Source organism: Triticum urartu, chromosome 3 (genome assembly GCF_003073215.2).
Source record: "Triticum urartu cultivar G1812 chromosome 3, Tu2.1, whole genome shotgun sequence".
Taxonomy (NCBI): domain Eukaryota; kingdom Viridiplantae; phylum Streptophyta; class Magnoliopsida; order Poales; family Poaceae; genus Triticum; species Triticum urartu.
Window position 1 is genome coordinate 711,175,327 of NC_053024.1, and position 24,945 is coordinate 711,200,271.

The window sequence follows — 24,945 nt, forward strand, 5'->3', positions numbered from 1 at the left end:
GCGGGCGGGCGGTTTCAAACAAGACGAGCGGGGGGTGCGGGCAGTTTTCGCCTGGAATAAAGGTGTCGGGCCCACCACGCGCCGCACGCCTCGCGTAATCCCGTAACGGCACCTGGTCAGGACGCATCGCGCGCGGGGGGATCCCCAGACCACATCGGACGGCTGGAGCGCGTGCGCTCAAGACAGCGAACGAGCGCAGCTCACGAGTCAGAATTCAAGATAAAAAAATTAGTAAGATTTGTATATCTTGTTGGCTAGCTCAAGAAGTCTGTTTGCTATTATAACATCGGCAGCGACATAGAGGTCGCTCTGCTTGGCCTCCATGACCTCGAGCTGCTTCCTCCCCACCGGGTTCTTGGCCAGCCTCGCCCTCTCGGCGAGCGCCGTGTTGGCCGACACCACCTTGGGCTCCGCCGGCACCAAGACCTTCCTGTTGGCGTCGAGGCAGCGCTTCACCTCGGCGGCCTTCTCCCGGGTGACCTTGCCGTGCCTGACGAGCACGGCGAGCACCTCGGTGAGCGTCATGAGCGAATGTAGTGTGACCCCGTTCGTCACGAGGTTCTCGCGGCCGCCCTGCTCGCGGTCGACGACGGCGGCGGCGTCGGTGACCACGAGCCCCTCGTCGCGGAGCGGCACGACGGTCTCGAGCACGGAGGCGCCGCTGGTGACGAGGTCCTCGGCGATGAGCACGGTGTCCCCGGCACGGAAGGAGCCCTAGGTGCGCATGGCGGGAGGGGTGCCCGCGCAGGTCTCGTGGTAGCGGCGGAGGATCATGGGGATGTCGCGGGCGGCGGAGAGCACGGAGGCGAAGGGGAGGGCCGTGTAGGGGACGCCGCAGAGGAGGCCGTAGGGGCGCGTGGAGGGGAGGGAGCCGAGGAGGGCGGCGACACGGGAGAGGAGGCGTGGGTGCGAGATGAGCACGCGCAGGTCGAGGTAGGTCGGGGAGGTGATGCTGGACTTGAGCACAAAGACGCCAAACTTGTATGCCTCCACCTCATGCAGCTCTAGGATGAGGGCCTCCATGGAGGCTGCGTCCATGGCCGCCGGCGACGGCCGGCGAGGCAGGGAGTTTGGTGTTGGAATTTTGCTAGTAGGCCTTTGGCCCAAAGCCCAACTAAAATTCTGAAATTCTCTTGGCCCATTCATGCACACATGTGAGTGGAGTGAGTGAGACTAAAGTTTAGTCCCACCCCGGAAGTTGAGAGAGAGTTGCACCTCTTTATAAGGTGAGCTCTTCTACCACTTGTATGAGCATGAGAAGAGGGGGCCTACACGTGCGCTCCTCCTCCTTGCTCGCCTCGCCACGCCATGCCACGCCTCGTCACGACGCGCTGCGCCGCGTCGCGGGTTGCGGGATTGAGCCGAGCCGAGGACAGAGCTATGCACGTTGTCTATATTTTTGCTGCTGAGGAAAAATTAATGAGTCATTAGTTAATAATTAACAGATGCGTTAATTACTGAACCATTTTCGATTCTTTTGGATCGTGACGACTCGGACGTGGGGTTTACTCCCATGACCTACCCAGCCCCCACTATATAGTCAGGCAGACGTCTACCCTAGCCGCGGCCGCATCGTATGGTCTCTCACAACCGTTCCAGATCATTGCGCTGCCAAGCAAGTCTTCTCCATCCCTCCTATCGGCATGCAACGGGATAAGGGATAGCAGGCCTCTGGAACCCCGCCTCTCGTGATCCTGTACGGGAGAGGGGCGATCAGGTTTTTGGGGAGCGCACTCGCGCGATTGCTGGCAGCGACGACTTCGCGAACGACGACCTCTTCCCCGACCTCGGCAACCTCATCCTCGATGACATGGGCGACAACGTCAACGCCAGCGGTGCTGCTCCCGCTGCATCGTATGTGATTCTATCCTTCCTGTTCGAGATCATGGTAGAATTCATGTTTCTAGTATGTGCCCTAGATGTGATCTGCTCATCTACTATGCTAGTTCGCATGATTAGTTCAATCTCTGCTACTGTAGTCATGATTTATATTTTGTTTATTCGGATTAAATCTCATAGTAATTTGCTCATATTTCCAACAATCCAAAAACTTGATTATAGGCAATTTACTCCGAGTGGTTTTGCTGCGCATCTGAAGCTGCCTGCCTTTAAGGGGGCGCAATATAAGAGGTGGCGCACGAGAGCAGTCTACTGGTTTCAAACCATGGGCTGCTATGACGCCACCAAGGGCAAGCCTGAGGGCGATCTTAATCCAGCACAGTTGGAAGCTTTTGAGAAGATAGATACTCTCTTTAAAGGCGCTCTTCTAAGTGTTCTTGATGACTCCATTGTGGATTCGTATATGTCGTTTGACAACGGCAAGGACATGTGGGCTGCGCTCGAGGCCAAGTTTGGTGCCTCGGACGCCGGCAGCGAGTTGTACGTCATGGAGCAATTCTATGACTACAAGATGACTGATGAGCGCTCTGTTGTACAGCAGGCTCATGAGATACAGTCGCTTGCAAAAGAACTTGAGTACTTCAAGTGTGTGTTGCCGGACAAATTTGTTGCCGGAGGCATCATTGCCAAGATTCCACCTTCGTGGAACAATTTTGCTACTTCCTGAAACACAAGAGACAGGAGTTTTCTGTTGCAGACCTCATTGGTACTCTTGATGTTGAAGAGAAGGCGAGAGCAAAGGACACACGTGCTCGAGTTGCTGAGGGAGCTTCTAGTGCCCACATGGTACAGAAGAAGAACTCCCAGCCCAACAAATTCAAAAACAACAAGAACAAAACTCAGGGCAAAGGCAAGTTTGATACAAAGAACAAGCCATCACATTCTACCAACTTCAAGAAGAATTCTCATAAGAAAGGGAAGGGGCTTTGCCATGTCTGTGGTGATCCTAATCACTAGGCTCCGAAGTGTCCTAACCGCTTTGAGGAGCGCGAACATGAGAAGAGCGGCAAGTCCGCTAATGTTGTCATCGGTGATACTGATATGAAGGATTCTGGGTACGGTATTCTTCCTACCATCCTTTCAGTATTTCAATCTCCTGATTGGTTAATTGACACCGGTGCCAATGTACATGTTTGTGCCGATGCCTCCATGTTTTCTTCTTACCAGGTCACAGGGACTTCTCCCGTGATGATGGGGAACAGGTCACATGCCATCGTTCGAGGTGTTGGTACGGTCGATCTGAAGTTTTCTTCGGGAAAGACCGTGCGTCTGAAGAACGTTCATCATGTGCCGTCCATCCATAAAAATCTCGTTAGTGGTTCCCGTTTATGTCGAGATGGTTTTAAGTTGGTTTTCGAATCCAATAAAGTTGTAATTTCTAAGTATGGACAATTTGTTGGAAAAGGCTATGAGAGCGGAGGCTTGTTCCGCTTGTCTTTGTCAGATGTTTGCACTAAAGTTATTAATAATGTTTGCCACAATAATGAGTCTGATATTTGGCATTCACGACTTTGTCACATTAACTTTGGTTGCATGATGCGGCTAGCCAATATGAATTTAATTCCGAAAATCTCTACTGTCAAAGGCTCTAAGTGCCAAGTATGTGTGCAAGCTAAGCAACCTCGCAAGTCCCATAAGGCTGCAGAGGCAAGAGACTTGGCGCCACTAGAGCTTATACATTCTGATCTTTGTGATATGAATGGTGTGTTGACAAAAGGTGGAAAGAGATACTTCATGACGTTGATTGATGACTCCACTAGATATTGTTATGTGTATCTTCTGAAATCTAAAGATGAGGCTTTAACTTTCTTCAAAAACTATAAAGCTGAGGCAGAGAACCAACTTGATCAAAAAATTAAACGGCTTAGGTCCGATCGTGGTGGAGAGTATTTTTACAATGAATTTGATCTGTTTTGTGTGGAACATGGTATAATCCATGAGGGGACACCTCCCTACTCACCTCAGTCAAATGGGGCAGACGAAAGAAAGAACTGAATTCTAACTGATATGGTTAACACCATGTTAGACACATCGGGTCTTTCCAAGGAATGGTGGGGGGAGGCGCTAATGACTGCGTGTCATGTCCTAAACCAAGTTCCCACAAAGCATAAGACCATGACTCCGTTTGAGGAATGGGAAAGGAAAAGATTGAAACTCTCTTACCTACGTACTTGGGGTTGTTTGGCGAAAGTCAATATACCAATTCCCAAGAAGCGCAAGCTTGGACCAAAAACCGTGGATTGTGTTCTTCTGGGCTATGCTTTTCATAGCATCGGCTATAGATTTTTGATAATAAAATCTGAGGTATCCGACATGCATGTTGGTATGATTATGGAGTTGAATGATGCAACTTTCTTTGAGGACATATTTCCTATGAAGGATATGTCGAGTTCATCAAATCAGAAGATACCTACTCCATCTAGTGAGGAATTCGTTATAATTCCTGAACCCACCATTGCGATGGAACACGTTGAGAATCCTGTGGAGGGTGAGAATGGAACTCCTATGAGGAGTAAGAGATAGAGGACTGTAAAGTCCTTTGGTGATGATTTCATTGTGTACCTCGTGGATGACACACCCAGGACTATTTCAGAAGTCTATGCATCTCCTGATGCTGACTACTGGAAGGAAGCTGTATGTAGCGAGATGGATTCCATCTTAGCTAACGGAACCTAGGAGATCACTGACCGTCCTTATGGGTGCAAACCTGTAGGATGTAAGTGTGTGTTCAAGAAGAAGCTTAGACCTGATGGTACGATAGAAAAGTACAAGGCACGGCTTGTGGCTAAGGGTTATACCCAGAAAGAAGGTGAAGACTTCTTTGATACTTACTCACCAGTGGCTAGACTGACCACAATTCGGGTGCTACTATCACTGGCTGCCTCACATGGTCTTCTCGTTCATCAAATGGACGTTAAGACGGCTTTCTTCAATGGAGAGTTAAAGGAGGAAATTTATATGGATCAGCCAGATGGTTTTGTAGTACCACTACTAGGAAAATGCTTATACATAGAATTTTAGCAGTAGCGCCTGTTTGGGCACACACGCTACTGGTATTTACCAGTAGCACCGGCCAGAACGGGCGCTACTTCTAGTGAGTAGTAGCAGCGCTGGTTGGCGCAGGCCGCGCTGCTGTTTAGCGGGCCGCCGGGGCCAAAGGGCAGGCCACTTAGCTGTAGCATGTGTTTTGCACCAGCGCTACAGCTAGTGGGCTTAGCAGTAGCACTGGCCCATTGCCCGCGCTGTTGCTAAGCCCACTCCCTCTCCCCCCGCACGCCCCCGGCCCGGCCTGCCTCATGTCTCACTAAAGCTCACTCACACTCTCCACACTCCTCCCTCTCAATCCCCCGCGTGCCGCTGTCGACCCGCACGCTGCCGTCCCCCGGGCCGGCCCTCCTCCCTGCTGCTTCGGCCGCCCTCGCCCACGCCGGCCCTCCTCCTCGCCGGCCGCCCTCCCCCGCCGGCCGCCCCGGCCCCCGCGCCGGCTCTCCTCCCACGCCGGCCCTCCTCCACCGTACCGAGAGGTACTCCTCCCTCTCCTTCCTCCTCCTCCCTCCCCCTAGCTAGTTATAGTTATTAGAGTAGTTATTTTGAATCCTATGTAGTTGAAAAAATGTAGGTTATTAGAATAATTAGGTATGAACCCTAGTTAATTCGTATGAAACCTAGGTTTTTAAATTTAGCTACGTTTTAAAGTTAGGACAGAAATTTAGCTAGGTTTTTAATTAGGTGTAGTTAATAGAATTTAGGTGTTTTTGGTTGTTTTAGGTGTAGTTAACAGAATTTTAGGTGTTTTAGTTGTTTTAGGTGTAGTTAACAGAATTGTAGGTATCTTTTTAATTAAAGCAATTGTTGTTATTTTTTTAGTTAAAGCAATTTTTCCTGTTATATGCAAATTTGTAGTGGACATATCATATTTTGAACATGTCACATTTTGGACATGTCATATTTTTCCGAGTGGCCTATGTTTTGCCAGAAATGTCGATTCGTTTACGTTCTGGAAAATTTCAGGCGCTCGATATGTCCTATTTTTAGCAAAGGTCATGCCAAATTTTGCTAAGTGTTTATTAATTTTGTTTTCATAATTAAGCATTTAGTTCTCGACGTCGACGATGCCTATCCCGCATCCCCGTCGTCGACTCGGCGGAGGACTCTTGGTTGAGCCGAGGGGCCATGTCCGGGACTGGGCTCCGCCGGGCTGGTACTGGGTTGTGCTACCTTCTCGTGAGCGCAGTTTAGTCAGGAGCCAGCCCGTCGTCGACCCAGAGCTTCTTTGGTGGCGGTCACGTGGGCCTGCATCGGTGGAGAGGCTTGAGTCCCCCGCGCAGGTGGTACAGCACCGTGTCACGGAGGAGAACGCGCACGTCCAGCGCTACTTGGTTGTGTTGGCGAACGGCCGGTTCTCGAATACCTGGCAGATTATTTGGGGATCTCACTGGAGCTATGATCCGGTGATGGTTCCTTCTCTTTGGGTGTACACCGCGGCCCACTGAACCTAGAGGAGCTATTATTCGAGATGTATTAGTGATATTATATGATGATCTTTGCTACAAACTACTATATATGTATTCGATGATGGATTATTAATTACCTATTAGTTATTTGCTTATTGAATGCAAAAGATGAGCGCGGTGTGTGCTACAAACTACTATATATGTATTCATGATGGATTATATGATGATATTTGCTACAAACTACTACAAACTAAAAAATTTAGGTGTTTTAGTTGTTATATGATGATCTTTGCTACAAACTACTATATATGTATTCGATGATGGATTATTAATTACCTATTAGGAAATGTCTGACGACGAAAGGGAATTTGCTATGTGCGAGTACTGCGAAGATAAGCGCAGTCTGTGCGACAGGCCTCACTTGGTAGAAGGTCGGCGCTTCAGCATCAAGCTCCAAGAGACCTTCGATGTTGAAACGGTACGCAACGATGACAAGTGTTTTTTTTTATTTTTTGCATGACTTCTCTGCTTCTTCAACGTGTAATTTCCGTCTTTTACAATTCGACTAGCTTATCCCATGCCATGCAAGACGCTATGTCTTGGAGAAGATGGGTTTTGAAGATCATGAAAGAATGGAGACAAAGATAATTCAACTAAGGACCCATCATGGTTATGATTTTGCTATAAATCTATACAATTATGTGAACTCATCCAATTTTGGTTGCCTGAATTGGGAAGCCCTTTGCAAGGTGTATGATTTTCATGAGGGTATGCTTCTCACCTTCGATCTTGGTGATCCTGACATCAACGAAAATGATATGACCATTTGGGTCCTTGTTGACACGCTTCCAGTTCTACCGCTGTGTGAGTTTCTTAAACATATTTACTAAGTAATTTATATTTTTTATTTCAAAATATTTGACAATTTATTTCCATTGACAGCTTATTTTCATTCTTCAAAAAATGTACGGAAAATGCTAGATAGAACCTACTACTACAATGATGAAGCACAATTAACTTATAAGGAGCAAGATGGTCTTATCGCATTTTTTACTGATATTGAGAATTACAATAGCTATTATCAAACTCCTTCACATTATGGTCAATATGTGCCACTAGTGCACATGTTGAACTACGGTAACATCAATGGAGATATCATGGTAAGATTTTCTACTATTACGACATCCGTGCATCTTTTGCATAAATTCTTCTAAAACTAAACTATATTGCTAACTACAAAGTTATTACTATGTTTTTGAACAGAAAATCCCGATGGATTGTGTGCCCCATCTAATGTTGACGAGAGGTCGCGTTAATGTTATGAGCTTACGGCCACGGCAGCCAGGTCAGCCGCAGTATCCACATCACTCCTGTCCATACTGGATTTCTAAAAGCGAGGAAGCCATGATAATAGACGATTTCAAAAAGTGTTTGAACCATCGTACAGAGCTACTTGGAAGCAACATTGTGCGTAGGCCAAGACTTGGAGACAAGATGATCTCCGTTCTTTATTATGGAGAGTCAATTTTCCTTAATGCAGCGTCAATGCCTATCTTGTTTTATGATATTTTACCTAAGAGAGGGTAGAGTAGGTCCTATGAGAGGAGTAGGTCGTAGCTAGAATGTGTTTCTATGTGCTACAATGTGTTAGAGTTGATGATGATGAGGAGGAGGAGTTGTGATTATGACTAGTGACCAACTTGTTATATGATGTCTCATTGACGAACATTGTTTGATGGTGATGACAAGTGGTAATGAATATGCTATTTAAACATACTAGTTCATGATGAGTTATTATTGTATAAAATATATATCTGTTTAAACATGTATAGCGCCAAAATGCTAAAAAAACATAAAAGTTAGCAGTAGTGCTGGCCTAAAAACGCGCTACTAGTAGTTGAACTTACCAGTAGCGCTGGCCTAAAAACGCGCTACTAGTAGTTGAACTTACCAGTAGCGCTGGCCTAAAAACACGCTACTGCTACAAAATAGCTGTAGCGTCTTAGCAGTAGCGCTGGTGCCAGTGCTACTGGTAGCACAAAAACCGGCGCTACTGGTAAGCATTTTCATAGTAGTGTACCTGGTCAGGAAGGAAAGGTGTGCAAGTTATTGAAGTCTTTATATGGCCTTAAACAAGCTCCTAAGGAGTGGCATGAGAAGTTCGAAAGAACATTAACTGCTGTCGGCTTTGTAGTAAACGATGGTGACAAGTGTGTGTACTATTGCCATGGTGGGGGCGAAGGAGTTATTCTTTGTCTGTATGTCGACGACATATTGATCTTTGGAACCAAACTTGATTTAATCAAGGAGGTTAAGGATTTCTTATCTCGCTGTTTTGAGATGAAGGATTTAGGACACTACAAGAAATATGCTCAATTATGACCTTCTGGCAGTGACCGTGGAAGAAATCGTCATAAATCTATGACCATTTCGATCCAATTGGTCGTGGCCTATTTAGAAGAGTCGAAACCATAAACCATAGTAACTATTTTGGTCAAAAAGGTCGTAATTGCCTTACACAAAATGGTCATAAGCAGACAACAGTGGTCGACAGCCTTATTTCTAGCTGATTACGACCAATCCAGATGGTCATGGTGTTGTAACATGGATGACTGGACATCCACATCATCAATTTTACCTATGTGTCGTGTCATTTTGGCTTATTTGTCGGTAGTAGCATCAGTCCGTTCATAGATTGACTTGTTGACTAAACTAGGTCTACATTTACAGACGGGGCCAACTAACACAATACAAATGACATGTGGGACCCGTCCCACAAAGGTGAATAAAGCAGAAAAAGGCGAAAATTCACTTTGGCTCATAGGTGTATATGCACCCATGTCTAAATACATATTTTAAAAAGTTAAAAAAATTCGAGAAAAAATCCCGCATGTAAATTCGGACACTATATGTGTGTGCACCAAGTTTCGATGAAAAATGACATTTTTATGGCTTGTGTAAAAAAGACAATTTTCGATGCTTGATTACAGCTATTCACAAGCCATTTATAATCTTTTTTACACATGCAACAAAAATGACCTTGTTCACCGAAATTTTTTGTGCGAACATAGGACGTCCAGATGTACACACGCGATATTTTCTATACATATTTCATAATAGGTGTATCTACATCTAAGATCCAAAATGCCACTCTCAAAGAAAAAAAAGACCCGTCCTACAAAGGTGAATAAAGCAAAAAAGAAAGTCCACCGCGCCAAAACGCCACTCTCAAAGAAAAAAGGACCGGCGCGCAAAGGTGAATAAAGCAAAAAAGAAACCACACCACGTGATTCGAACTAGCTACCAGTCGAGTTCCCCTAAGGAGATTAACCACCACACCGTAACAAAGACACTGGTACATTCTCGCCCGTAACTTATTTAATGGGTAGTGTCGAGTGGGCTTGGGCCTTGGTGGGACAAGGGCACATTTTTTCTTTTATATTTTTCGTCCGTCGAGTGGGCCAACTACTGGGCCGCGGCTCGTTTTTTGGTCTGTTTTTTGTTCGTTCATTCTTTTTTTACTTTTGTTTATTATTTATACTTCCATAAAATGTTTGAAAAATGTTAACCAACCATTTGAAAATCTTACATGTGTATAAAGAAAATGATTACCATATGTACAAAAAATATGCAATGTCTGAGAACACTTTTTTAAAATAATTATCGTATTACAAGTTTATTATTTTTCCTGGTAACTTGGCCACATATAATGACACAATGCGAAGGCTTTCCATTTTTTTTGAATTTTTCATGCTCGTTTCAAAATGCGGTCATAACGGCATGCATGACGTTCCTAGCTAGTGGTTTAATATTGGAAATTTTTTGGTGTTTCTGTGATGAAATAGATACTTATATACCTAGAAATGATTTTTTGGAAAAAATAAAGAGCAAACTATGAGGCAGCTGCAGTTCAAATTTGACCCGCTTCGAACTGAATCGGCAAAAAATTGTCTTTTTCACGAGAGGTGGATAAAAGCTTTTGACACCCAACCATTTGGTCAATTTTGCATTAAATGTGTCATAGTATTTTAGAAAATTAATTTGGTCCAAATTTGCAACAAATATATGGCAGGTCCTTCACAAAAAAAATCTCATTTTGGGCACTCAGAAAATGGAAAATGATTTTTTCGCTCAAAGAAAATGAAAAATTCCTTAGGCAACATTGTTTGCCATTCCAATATGCACCCTTGTGCACAATATGAGATCATTTGAACAAACCAGGCCATGAATGTGGGCATAAGATTGATCATTTGGCTTGAAAGCCATTGATCTCGACACATGATAGCTCGTTTCTAAGAACAGTTTTTTAAAATAATTACCGTATTACAAGTTTATTATTTTTCCTGGTAACTTGGCCACATATAATGACACAATGCGAAGGTTTTCCATTTTTTTGTTTTTTTTAATTTTTCATGCTCGTTTCAAAATACGGTCATAACGGCACGCATGACCGTTCCTAGCTAGTGGTTTAATATTGGAAATTTTTTGGTGTTTCTATGATGAAATAGATACTTATGTACCTAGAAATGATTTTTGAAAAAAATAAAGAACAAACTATAAGGCAGCTGCAGTTCAAATTTGACCCGCTTCCAGCTGAATCGGCGGAAATTTGTCTTTTTCACGAGAGGTGGATCAAAACTTCTGACACCCAACCATTTGGTCAATTGTGCATAAAATGTGTCCTAATATTTTAGGAAAATAATTTTGTCCAATTTTTCAACAAATATATGGTAGGTCCTTCACAAAAAAACTCATTTGGGGCACTCAAAAAATGGAAAATGGTTTTTTTTGTCAAAAGAAAATGAAAACTTCCTTAGGCAACATTGTTTGCCGTTCCAAAACGCACCCCTATGCAAAGCATGATATAATTTGAACAAATTATGTCATTCCAAAATGCACCCTTGTGTAAAAAATACAAGAGAAACAAATAGAAAAACACAATTAACTAAGCTTTGTTCTCATTGGTTGAAATGTTTGTGTCATGGATTGATGGCATAGCATCCATCCATCCATCCATCCATCCCATTTATCTAAACAAAAAAGAGAAAGAAAGAAAAAGAACCCCCACCCCCCGAGCAGCCCAACCACCCAAACCCTATCCCCTCCCACTCCATCGTCGCCGCCCCAGATGCAATCTTGCTGCCACTCCATCCTCTCCCGCTCGTGCACGCGCGATGCCACCGCGGCCGCACTCAGGGCGCAGCGGCCTCCTCCCCGCTCGTCGCCCTCCTCGCCTCATCCAAGGCCGCCTCCTCATTCTACTCCGACGACGAAGGCATGATAGTCCAGCAGGGCCTGGCGCGGGCCTCGTCCGTCCCGACCAGGGCCACCTCCGTGCTGGTCCCCGCAAATGAGGGGGGCTCCCTCTTCGCGCGACCCTCATGATCCACTAGGGTTTGGGCCACCGCCTAGCTGGTGTGGCTCCAGCATTGCTCCGGTGAGTCAGATCCCCTCTGTTCCCTCGCCACATCCCTCCTTCCTTACCTTCTTTACCACATCCCCTCTAACTCTCTGATCCGTCATCGCTCGAGCACCGAGACGCCATGGACAGGATGGCCACTTCCTCGCCTGCCCGGACGCCATGGAGTGGCTAGATCTGGTCGTGGACGACGACGCCCAGTGACAAGGGACGGCCTGGCCTGCCACCCTGAAGCCATAGCAAGGCGGATGAACGAGGAGGAGACCACCATCGGAGGGGAGCTAGGAGGGGTCTGAAGCGGTCGTCTCTTTCGAGCGCAAAGACGGGTCTGCGGTGGATGTTGGGTTGCAGCTCAGGTCGATGGTGCGGCCATGGACACGACCTCCTCAACCTCGACAACCAATGCGTCGGCAGGGGACCAACTAATTCCTGAACCTTTGCTTCTCCTCTTTTAATTTGAAGTTCTTAGTTTAGTTCCAGATTTCTATGCATGCCACCTTGTTGTGATTAATTAGGTTAGTTTAGTTCCAGATTTTTGAAATCTACTCTACTTACTATTCAGGGTTGATTGCAAATTAGTTCTAGTACATATGTAGTGGAGTAGAGTGTGGGGTGCAAAGAAGCAAACAAGATTTATCTCTTTCAATTCAGTTAATTTGCTTACTGAACTTAGGTTGCTGCCTCGATACAGTATTGTACAGTGGCTCTGCCCCAACTCTGTTGTACTGAACCTTATAGATTCAGTGTTAGTTTTTAGTTGTCATCTATCTCTTTAAATTGAGTTAATTTGCTTGCTGAAATTAGGTTGATGCCTTGTGTACTGTTTTTCTTGATATGTTTCATGTTCATCGATCGTCCAGATTTACTAGCACACCAGATAGAATTTAGGACTGATGCCATTCAATAGATTTTCTAGACATTTTATTGGGTCATGAGATGATTGGAGTGGCAGGGTGTGTTACGCTAACGGATTGCATTGGAAATATATTGTTCTTCAATGCCTAATGTTCTTGTTGCTAATAATAGGGCCTGTAGATAGTAAGTTATTTTCCTAGTGGTTACTTATGTTTATTGTGTCTCATGCTGAAAAAGAAAATGCACAATGAGCTTGTTTGACTTTTTTGATGCTTAGAGTATACTTGATCAGGGGCAGTGTTATTTCCTGTGATCTTTCATGTCATTTGCTAGTGTGATGCTTCAAGATGACAAATTTAAAATAATGTAACTTGTTAGGACAGTAGATAATGGCAGTTCTGTAAGTAAGCGTTCTGAATGTCATTTCCTGTGACTTGTAAATAAGCGTTCTGCATCTTGAGCATTTAAATGTGAGCACTTAACCATTGTACAGCTTTTGCATATTTTGTTTTGTATTTCTTTTATAAATGATGATAGTCTACGCAAGATGTACACATGTTAATATTTGTTGACTTGAATCTGTTATGCCCTTGATTTTTTTTACTTAGCTTAACCCAGAACAACAACATCCTTGATATTTACTGATCCCCACCTCGCTCTTGCACTCGCAGACTTGAAGGCATCTATCGTCCCAACTTTCAGAATGGAGAAACTAGTGACTCTCATATATGATCTAAATGAAATGTTTAGGACTTGCGGTAGTGGACTTTGCTACTGGTGCGATCTATTTCCTGTTTTTGTCTACTAATCATCAGTCACTAGAATTTACCTTGTGCGTGCTACTGCTTGTTTCTTGACGCCACTAGTTTGTACTGAAATGTGGAGACTTTACACCTTGCAAGATCATTCGGTGGTGGTGACCCATATGATGGCGATTCGCTCCGGCCATTCCAGTTTTGGCGGTGGTGGTGCTGCTGCTCCTATGATGGTAGACTCGTCTGATTCCCCTAGCCACATCCGTGGTGATGAAGCTCGGCCTAGGCTACAACCCCCTCCGGTGAGCTCCTCACATCCTCTTATACCACTCCTACTTGCTTGTTGGTTCTATGCTCCGCCTTTGTGAGGTGTAATTGTTCAATTTTGTTCATAGTCGAGCATTGGATGGTATTGTATTTGTCATGATGTACATGGTTCGTGAACTATGCCAACCTGCAGCTTTGTTGTACTAGTGATAGTAGGATAATGCAAGTTTTGACAATCCATGCATATTTCCGCATGTTCAGTGTCTCTCCGATTTCTGATCTGTCTGTCTTCTAACCTAGTGAAACCAAGAACATACACTTTGATTGATGCACGATTCAACCTGTTCTCTGTTTAAGTGCCTTCTTATTGTTGTTACCGAATGTTATGGATTGCCATTGTGATCGAATTTGTTTCACTCATGGAGATTGGCTCCTTTACTTGCTCTGGTTTGGTTAAGATTGATGATACCATGGATAAGAGCACACACATTACTACTGAATTTGTTTCCTGTATGTGTCTACTCATCATCAATTACTACTAGTTGGCTTTTACATGCTGACCACTGTTGATAGTTAGATACTAGGTATGTGATGCGCTGATTGTACACATGCATTTCCAAGTTAATTCAGTGTTGGTTTTGATTTGATGCCCATGTTTAGAAACAAATTACAATAGGCTAAATAGGTTAATCTTCTTGGTTTGTTCTCGTGCAGGTGATTGATGAGCTGATCTTCTTCCATCAGTGGTAGGGGAGTGATGCTGGAGTAGTACAACGATCAGTAGATCACCCTTCCATTTGGGCAAGGAGAAGCTGGGATGGCCCTAATGTAGTAACATCACCATGTGGCAAATCCAGTAGATGGACACAACATTGGTGCCTGGGTGATGGGATAAAGTACGTGTACAAGTGACATGATATTTGTGCTTCTCATTGATGTTATGTGTGAACAGCTAAAATTTGTGCTTCTCGTCCAATCTATGTTGATGTGCGCTTGTGCACTTGTTGGGCTTTTTTGCTATGCACTTGCACTTGTAGAACTATTTTGTTGTGCACTTGTTGGGCCTTGAACCCTGCTGTGTAGAGGAGTCGATCGATGATTTATTGTATTTCATGTGATGTGTTACTGAAATGAAATATACTGAAATATAGTATTATATTGTATTTGTTTTCTAATGGGCCTATCCTGAAATGTGCATGCTTTTGACAAAATAATGTGGCAGCCCAAATAAATCAAACCAATTCAATTGAGAAAATAGGTATTGGGCTGGGCCCATGTCAGCTAGACTGGTAGATTGGGCTGAGAAATTTATGATAATTGGGCCAGGCCCATGTAGGCTGGTGGACTGGGCTATGAAATATATGACGATTCCATTTGGTCACTAACAATGCCACATCGGCTCAGCCACGTCAGATCCTACGTGGCAGAGGCAAATGGGTAATGACCTTTCTGAAATTTTGATCATTAGTCTATCTACGACAAAAATTCCAAAAAGGTCATGTTTGTTCGTTCTTGACGGCCAACTGTTGACCTTCTGAATTTTGTCAAAAAAAGGTCAATAAATGATAACAATGACGAATCAACGACCAAAATGGGGAGTCATAATTGACCGTATTTCTTGTAGTGGGAGTAGCTGATGTTATCTTAAACAACAAGCTGTTGAGAGATGAGAATGGTGGGATCACACTGCTTCAGTCTCACTATGTGGAAAGGTCGTCGTTTTGGGTATAACGACTGCATGCCTTCTCCAACTCCATATGATGCTAGTGTGTTGCTTCGAAAGAATTGACGAATTGCTAGAGATCAACTGAGGTATTCTCAGATTATTGGCTCGCTTATGTATTTGGCGAGTGCCACGAGGCCTGACATCTCGTTTGCTGTGAGCAAGCTGAGTCGGTTTGTGTCAAAACCGGGAGATGATCATTGGCATGCGCTTGAGAGAGTTATGCGCTATTTGAAAGGCACCGCGAGCTATGGGATTCACTACACCGGGTATCCAAGGGTACTGGAGGGTTATAGTGACTCAAACTGGATATCTGATGCTGATGAGATTAAGGCCACAAGTGGTTATGTTTTTACACTTGGTGGTGGCACTGTTTTCTGGAAGTCTTGCAAGCAGACCATCTTAACGAGGTCAACTATGAAAGCAGAACTCACAGCATTAGACACTGCCACTGTTGAAGCAGAGTGGCTTCATGAGCTCTTGATGGATTTACCTATGGTTGAAAAATCAATACCCCCTATCCTGATGAACTGTGATAATCAAACTATGATCGTCAAGATAAACAGTTCTAAGGACAATATGAAGTCCTCAAGGCATGTGAAGAGGAGACTAAAATCTGTCAGAAAATTGAGGAACTCCGGAGTTATTACGTTGGATTATATTCAAACATCGAAAAACTTGGCAGATCCCTTCACAAAGGGTCTATCACGTAACGTGATAGATAATGCATCAATGGAGATGGGTTTGAGACCCACCGCATGAGTTGTCCATAATAGTAACCCACTCTATGTGATCGGAGATCCCGTGAAGTAGAAGTGGGAGACAAGCTGTTGGTCAGCTGGGAGGAGAGTATCCCTATATTAACTATCCCACTCCGTGAAGATGCAATACTCTCCCGATCTGTATGGCAGGTTGATACTTATCTTAATGTGTTCCAAGTGGTTTATTCGGGTAAGCAGAGATATTGTCCTATAGAACATCTTCTGAGGAACAAATCTATATGAATTTGACTGTTAACGTCACAGTCTGTGAGAATTGGGTGTACTCTAATAAATTCATGAAAAGGCCCTGGAGTATGACGTATATGCTCCACCCGCGGGGAAGCCTTGCGGCAGCGCAGTATCGGTCAAGAATTTGTGTGAAACTAGTCTCGCAGAAAACTTGTAGTTCAAGGCATGGTCCACTATTCAAGTTGTGATCTAGTGTAGCATAAATCACTAAGTGGAAGTTCAACTTTACAGTCTCCACTAAGCACCGGTATATAAACAATGTTTTGGAACTAAATGATGAGATGTGCCAATGAGACTTTGGGTGTACTCGCCTCGCCACACCACGCCACGCCTCGTCACGCCGCGCCGCGCCGCGCCGCGCGGCCGCATCGTATGGTTTCTCACCACCGTTCCAAATCATTGCGCCACCAAGCAAGTCTTCTCCATCCCTCCTATCGGCGTGCACCGGGAGAAGGGACAGCAGGCCTCCGGAACCCCGCCTCTCGTGATCCTGTACGGGAGAGAGGCGGTCAGGTTTTTGGGGAGCGCACTCGCGCGACTGCTGGCAGCGACGACTTCGCGAACGACGACTTCTTCCCCGACCTCGGCAACCTCATCCTCGAGGATATGGGCGACAACGTCAACGCCGGCGGTACTGCTCCCGCTGCATCGTATGTGATTCTATCCTTCCTGTTCGAGATCGTGGTAGAATTCATATTTCTAGTATGTGCCTTAGATGCGATCTTCTCATCTGTTATGCTAGTTCGCATGATTAGTTCAATCTTTGCTACTGTAGTCATGATTTATCTTTTGTTTATTCAGATTAAATCTCATAGTAATTTGCTCATATTTTCAACATTTGGTGTGATGGAGCGGGAGGAGAGAGGAGACGGAGGAGCGAAGCTCTGGCGTTGTGCAGTGTACTACTGTGGGTAGTGTTGACTAAAGCGTGACTTTTCCATATGAGGAGAAGGTGAGGAGTGCTGGAGAAGGCGCCGCCGTCACGTCAGCGCGAACGTGGCACTGACCAACAGCCGCCATATATGGAGGGTGGGGTCCGCGCGTTGATTGGTACAGTGGGGTCGGGGGCGCGGCGGCTAAGAGCCGCCAGATTCGCTACTTTAAGATGAGGTAAAAAAAGAACTAGCTTCTTTAAAAAATGAAAACTTTTGGATTTCTGTATCCCAAGAAAAATGTTGAAAATATTGGACATAGACTTTATATGGAGGTGTAGTATGTGCTTGTGAATTTCTTTCAAATATATATTTTATGTATACGGTGTACATGAAAAAAAATACGAATATGTGGATTAGAAACGCTTACTTTTTAGTTTCTTTTTGCCACAAACTTTTTTCCTGTAGCCCACAAATCAGAAAAGGTGTTATTTAGTAAAAAAAATGTGAAGATATATAGAGAACACATTTATTTGTCCTTTCTAGCTCCCATAATTAGATGTCATATACACTCGTTCTCGACACCGTCCATTCAAAATAATCTGAATGTATAAGTCAAATTTCTCTATATTTGACCAAAATTTATAGAAAAATATGTTAATATATACACCGGCAAATATGTCGTACACAAATACCTTTTTTATGATGAACATAATAAAACTAACTAGATTGTTGTAGATGTCTGATGCAATGTTAATTGTCGCTGACTTAGTGCAAATTAAGTACAATTAATATAAATCAAGGGGAGTACGTAATAAAGTTTAACTTTAAGACACAATCAAAAAAGTTTTGGGTTAATGGAAAACTAGAAGTTGAATTAATTCATAACAAAAGGAGTAACAAACAACGGCCAGCAGCTCCCTTCGCTGGACTTTTTGCACAGTCAGACAAAGACACGATAGATGTTCCTGAGCAGAGCACACCGGATGGTCTTCATATCTTCAGAAAATAATTTCCAAGTGGAGATGCAGAGAGCCAACAATACCAGCAAACTAATCCCACTTGAAACCAGAACGGGCATTACTTGTTAGGCATGCATGTTTCCAACAAAAATTTCAGAAACTAATCCCAAATCAAACAAAAGGCAAATGTGCGTTCATTTTAAACCCCAGGATGCCGCCGAAGCCAAGGATAACTGGAGTAGGACGCATTCATGTCAAATGCTACACACCACTCCTGCATCTAAACAGTTATAGGTTTACTGGAAATGATCTAGCCACCTGACCATTAAGGGGCCAAAATAACGTCATGTCCACTTAGGTACTCCCAGCAGATTCAGCGTCTGATGTCCTCCACTTGAGTACTTCCAGCATCTTCTTGGGTGCGCTTTCTCTTGAGCTTGCTCCTGTCCACTCGCCATTGGTTCTGGACGTAAGCGACGACTTCTTCCAGGGTCGCTTTCCGGTCCTCCTTGTAGTTCCACAGCTCGCTGAAAGGATAGCGCCCATTGGGATTGTGTTTGTTGACTTCGATCAGAGCCTTTGTCACCAAGTCACAGATCTGCTCGCCGTGTTCTTCTTTCAGAGCCTGGAGCTTCTCGTCGTCCTCACAGAGAATTTCCTACAACAGAGCACGTACTGTTAGACGGACGGCATTTTTTCCAAGCCAAACAAACTATTATTCACAGCTTCAAAGCCTGCATTTCATGGATATGCCAAGCTTGCTGTTACATGCGTGTTATGATTAACTTAAGATACGGATACTCCATTAGTATGGTCATATATCATTGCAGAGAGTTATGTCAAATTAACACAACTAATGTTCCAAGTAGGTGGTAGGTGTGAATTACAGAATGTTCAGGAAAAACAACTCTTCCACATGGTGGCGGAGCTTCATAGACGGCGTATATGTCATAAATTTCAGAAGCCTGCCAGGATATACCCAATTAGCCTAGCATTGGATCTAGAATGGGAAGTAACAGTAATATTATGCAACAACTTTTTGTCGTCTAAACAAGCCCAAGCAGTGAAAACAATTCACATTCCTGATTCAGTTGACTAGCGTGCATTTTTAAACGGTCGACATCTCAACATATAACTCTGAGCAAACGGTACATAACTGACATATAACTTTTTGAAGAAAAAAAATAGTATAAAGTTGATCATATCAGAGGAAATCGACAATTAGAAGAAACCAACAATTGAATATAGAGCAAATCACTATTTATTCAATAAGATTCTGTATATTCTGACCCAGAGCAGCTACCTAACACACTAACATAAGTTCTAGCCCTCACGGACAAACCTGGAATTGCTCCACAAATTATATTTTTTGAAAGTCACACCACATTTTTAGTACGTGTCTTAGGTAACATATATACGTCTAAATAGACAGACTCAGTAATCAAGCATCCATGGAACAAAATTAACTATTGTACTTAAAAGGGAATTAAACGTTTGAGTGTTATATAAACTAAACCAATCTATTAAATAATTCATTGTAAAATCTGCATGTGGTAAAGAACATTTGGAGCATACCATGACAAAAAAGATTACTCTCTGCTATTTTGTTCCTTTTGGGTTAACTAAGAAAATCTGGAGAGAGAATTAAACTAAGCACCTCTAATTTCCACCAGAGTTTATTAACAAATACTCCATGTACTGCAGAAATGCTTGCAAAGCCAAAAGTCAACCATGAAACCACTGACACACGATATTAGAGTAAGCAAATCGTGAAGTAGCAACAGTAAAGAGATATATACCATTTCTTTTCCTTCAACCATGATAGCTTGAAAAGGGTGCCATTTTGGATTTCTTATCTCATTCTCCCATTTTTCACAAAATAAGGCAGCATGATAACTTGATTCTGCAGGTTCTGACAATCTCTGGTTGAAAGCTTTTTCAAGTGATTCCAGGTTAAGCATGCCCATCTTTTTGATGCCTATAGATGTTCGGCCAGTTGTAAGATCCTGGAAGCCCTGTAGAGCATGCAACAGGTCAGAAGGAGAATGGATTTCAGCTGTTATGCAAAATCATCAACAGTAACACATCACCATCTCATGGACAGGTGCTCAGTCAATGAGGTAACTTACACGTATCAGTGCCTTCCGAGCAAGCTGTAACTCATCATTGGATTGTCTTTCCTTGGTAATCAAAGTCCGAACAATTGATTCCACTCTGTCATATTTTTCTTGCAGCTCCTCACTCTGTTCAGCCATTTTCTTCTTTGATTCAGAGTCTTCACCTTGCATAGGTTTCACTGCTTCCAATTTGCTCTGCAGTTGCTTTGTTTCCAACTCAAGCTTCTGCTTGGCATTCAGTTCCTGCTCTAACATGTGAAATAATAGAGCAACTTGTTTCTCCTTCTGCATTAACAGTACAGAGAAACACTCAGATCACTAAGCTTCTCAAAACTAAAATTGCAAAAACAAGTTATGATCCTTCTTTACGGTATTATTGAATAACAGAATATCAGATGAAAACTAAAACAGGGGGGAAAGAACAGCAGTAATAAGCAGTTAAGCAGAATGCTGCTATGCAAAAGAAGCAAATAGCAATCAAACATCCTAAGCAGACCCCAAAAAAGAGAGAAAGAAAAGAAACAAACTTCCATAATTCCAGGAGATATTCAATAGCAGAAGCAAGGTATCACACACCTGTTCTTTCTCTTCCTCATACTTCCTTTCTTGGGAGATACTTTGTGAAGCTAGTTCATCCAGCTTCTTGGATGCTAAGTCAAGATCAAACATCTTGCACTTCAGTTCCAAACGAAGCTTTTTATTCTTATCACGAATCCTCTGATAACATCTACGAGAAAGCTCCTGAGCCTTGTGAAATACTGATACAAGCGTTCGTTTTGAAAGGCGATTAATAAACATGTAAAAGCTCAAAGTGTGAGCACAGAGATGCATACATGCTTAAAACCAAACCATATCAGTGCATATAATGGTGTAAATAGCAAAAGATCATCCCAAACCTTCGTCGTAGAACTCCTGTGTTTGCTCCGACATCCTGTCAACATGTTAAATATGGTTATTGTTTCCTTTTTTGACGAAAAACAGCGAGCGCTGATTTCATTTCATTAAGAGAAAGGCCGAGAAGGCCGAGTTACAGGTTTACATAGACGAAGTTAGATATATACATCTAAACTGCAGCTTTTGTCAGCGACAAGAATGTGCCAAGTTGCGGTTATGCCTCCGTACTGCAGTTTTTGTGCTACATTCGTGACTTGACAGATTGCAACATTTTCTACTTATGACTATATAGAGGCAAGGTCTTACCTAACGAATTCCCAAAGAGAAGTGACAAATTTGGGATTAATTTGGAGCTTGGTAAGCAAATGCTTGTATCCAAGCAAATATCTCCCAAATCAGAGTACAAACTACCGAAAAGTTTCAGCTAATGTTGCGCCTATGGCCGAAAATAACCGATCAAATCAGAAGGAGACTCATCCTATGTTGTTCATATGACATCCAACCCGCAGAAACAGAGGTGGCGAAGGTGAAGTAACTAACAGCCCCTGCAAACAGAAGAACACCGACTAATTCCAACCATTTCAGCCCAACAACAGTAGGCACACGGATCTGAGCGCTAAAATCCGTAAGTAAAGCATGCATTTCACGGCAAAAGGCCGCGGCCATACCAAAGCGCAACAAGGCATGGATCTGCAAGACTGCAATGAACTGAACCTAACTACAGGTCGATGCAAAGCCCGGATAGAACTAGCAATGCAGCAATCCATGTACAGGCACAATAAAAGGGTGCGTTTCTTCCAAGCATCCAGCTGGGCCGTACAAAATCTTCGAGCCAAAGAACCACATAGCTCCGTCCGCCACGGAAATTGGTAAACCCTCGCGGATCTGGACGGAACTGAACGGCGGAGCCTTGCCGTCCCCTCGATGACCGTCGGAGAGAGAGAACCGGCACTACACTACTGAACGACCCGCGCGCTCCGCCGCCGTCCTCTCGCGCAGAGGGGGGCGGAGCGAAACACACGGCGGACGCTCCGTACATGTACATTCGTCCACCCTCGCCGCACGGGACACCCAAATGCAACACCCAGCGAACGCTCCGTGGATCGTAGCAAAGTAGGGGCGAGCGGGAAGAGAGCCTCACCTCGCGAGGTCGATCGCCGGCGACGGCGACGGCGACGGCGGTGGTCCGTGGTGGTGGGCGGACGAGGGTTTTTGCCTCTCCCCTGCTTCCCCCGTTTTCCCCTTTCGCGCGGTTGGGCTGTGGCTGTGCTGCCACACAGTCCCACTTACTGCTTTGGTTAATGAGCGAAGGTGACGCAACTGGATGATACTATGGGCCGGGCCGGGTTTTGTACCAGGCTTAGCAAAGCCCGGTCTGGAAATGCCAAGGCTGAGCCTGGCCTGGACCAAAACACGTGAACGGTAATATTTTAACTTTTGATAAATAAAGGTAATATTTTGAGTTAAGTTGATTACTTTTGGGTTTAAAAAATTGTTATATCTAAATTTTGATAAAACACTCGTTCTTACCCTGTTTGGGCTTTTCTGGTCTTCGGCTGAAAAAACTAAGCACGAGCTCATCCCAAATATTTGGTTCATGCTCGGGTTTAGACACGAGAGCTATATCTCACATCAAGCGAGACGAAAGAAGCTCTCACTGAAGGGCTCTCCCTGCTCGCTACAGTAATGGGCCAGGCCCATTCATTCAATCAATCGTGTTTTCTTCCCTTCAGTGTTTTCTTTCATTTTTTCTCCCTTTGTTTTCTTTTATTTTTTTCTTAGATTTTCTCTATATCTTCATCGGTTTAATTTGGTTTTTTACTTTTTCATTGATATACCATGATTTTTTTGTTTTTCATTGGTTTTCTTTGTTATACTTCAGTTCCTATATTTTAAAAGTTTTCTTTGTGTCTTTTTTTCATTTTACTTGGGTTCCATTTTTTTTGTTTCTTCATTTCTCAGTTAAATGTCCTACATTTTTGTTAAATACATGTTATTGAACACTTCTTCAAATACACGTTCAACATTTTCTAAATACATGTTAATCATTTTTTAATATATGGTAAACAATTTTTGAATGCTTGCTCACCTTTTTTTTCAAATTCTTGATTAATATTTTTAAATACATGATCAAAAAATTCATAAATTTTTTATTGCAGGGTCAATATTTTTTCTATACACATTTAACATTTGTCAAATGCTTGATCAATATTTTTCAAATACTCGCTCAAATTTTTTTTGAAATGTTTCATTAACGTTTTTATAAACATGATCAAAATATTTTCATATTTTATATACATTTAACATTTTTCAAATGTTTGATAAACATATTCCAAATACGTGCTCCACATTTTGTCAAAAGCTTGATTAACATTTTTTCATATAATGATTAAAATATTTCATAACTTTTTTAATTCATGGTCAACCCTTTTTTCTTTACACATTTAACATTTTTCGAATGCTTGATCAATATTTTCCAAATACTCACTCAACATTTTTTCAAATGTTTCATTAACATTTTTATAGACATGATCAAAATATTTTTATTATTTTTTAATTATATGGAAAAATATATATTTCACATTTTTTCATATTCTTGATGAATATTTTCTAAATACTTGTTCCACATTTTGTCAAAAGCTTGATTAACATTTTTCTATCGAATGATAGAAACATTTTTCTATCTAAATACTTGCTCCACATTTCTTCCCTTTTTTCTATACACATTAATTTTTCAAATGCTTGATTAACATTTTTTAAATACTTGTTCGACATTTTTTTTAAATGCTTGATTAGCATTTTTATATACATGATCAACTTTTTTTCATCATTTTTTCCATTTGCTTATTTGAAAAGAACATGAGCTGATTTTGTTTCTGAACTTAGCACACTGATTACTTCATAGATTAGCAGTAAAAATTGAAAATAATATCTCCGAGGGAAGTGATATGTGTTGCATTTTTTTCCTTGCTTGTTATCTATGTCTTCAAGTTATTGATTACACTAACGGATAGGTTGTTCATGAGAATGTTTATATGAAGTATGCCCACAATTCTTTGTTGTTTATTTTATTGGAAAAGGGTAATGCATCATGGAATTGTGGTCAAACAAGATTTCTTGTACCAATGATGAAACAACATGTGGATGCCTCCTAATGGGCGAAGTTCTGTGGTCCAAATGGATAGACACAGGAGTTGCAGCATCTAAAGCAGAAGTGAGATGCAAATCAAAACCTATCTAAGGTACCTATAACACTTTGGTAGTACCTCTCCCATTATTTATTTATGCATTACTTATTTACGATGAGGGAGTACAAAGCGGGCCAAAACCTCTTTAAGAATGTATCTACCTGATATGTTTCTCACCATCCCTTTATTTTTTTCAATAGTAGTTCTCATTAATGTTGTAAATGACTTCGTAGGGGGGACACCTATTTATCCCATGTGTAGCTTGGATGATGGTGCTATAGACAACCACGTCAACAATGGCGACACTATATGCAACAATGATGATGAGAACATTGGTGGTAGTCTAGATGACATAGAAACTTATGAGCTGATATGCATGTAGGTGATGGATAAAAATTTAGAGAGGGGAAGGCATGTATGTGTACAACTATTATTTTATTGCCTTTGAGCAAGTAAACTTTTCACATGCCAATTACCAGATATCTGATCATGGATTGATACGTGCTATGTATACACTGATTTTGGATGCA

The 24,945-nt window shown here is 42.8% G+C and overlaps 1 protein-coding gene and 1 pseudogene across 1 annotated transcript; both read right to left on the reverse strand.

Annotated features, from left to right (window-relative positions):
• Positions 1–228: 228 nt before the first annotated feature.
• LOC125547259 lies at positions 229–1,038 on the reverse strand (annotated as a pseudogene).
• A 17,258-nt stretch (positions 1,039–18,296) lies between these two features.
• Positions 18,297–22,490, reverse strand: LOC125549335 (factor of DNA methylation 1-like). Its single transcript, XM_048712770.1, has 6 exons — positions 22,369–22,490; positions 21,230–21,264; positions 20,910–21,091; positions 20,346–20,618; positions 20,016–20,231; positions 18,297–18,874 (listed from the first exon to the last, which is right to left on the reverse strand). Exons 2-6 carry the CDS (start codon positions 21,261–21,263, stop codon positions 18,590–18,592), a joined length of 990 nt encoding a protein of 329 aa, XP_048568727.1. The 5' UTR covers position 21,264; positions 22,369–22,490; the 3' UTR covers positions 18,297–18,589.
• Positions 22,491–24,945: the final 2,455 nt, after the last annotated feature.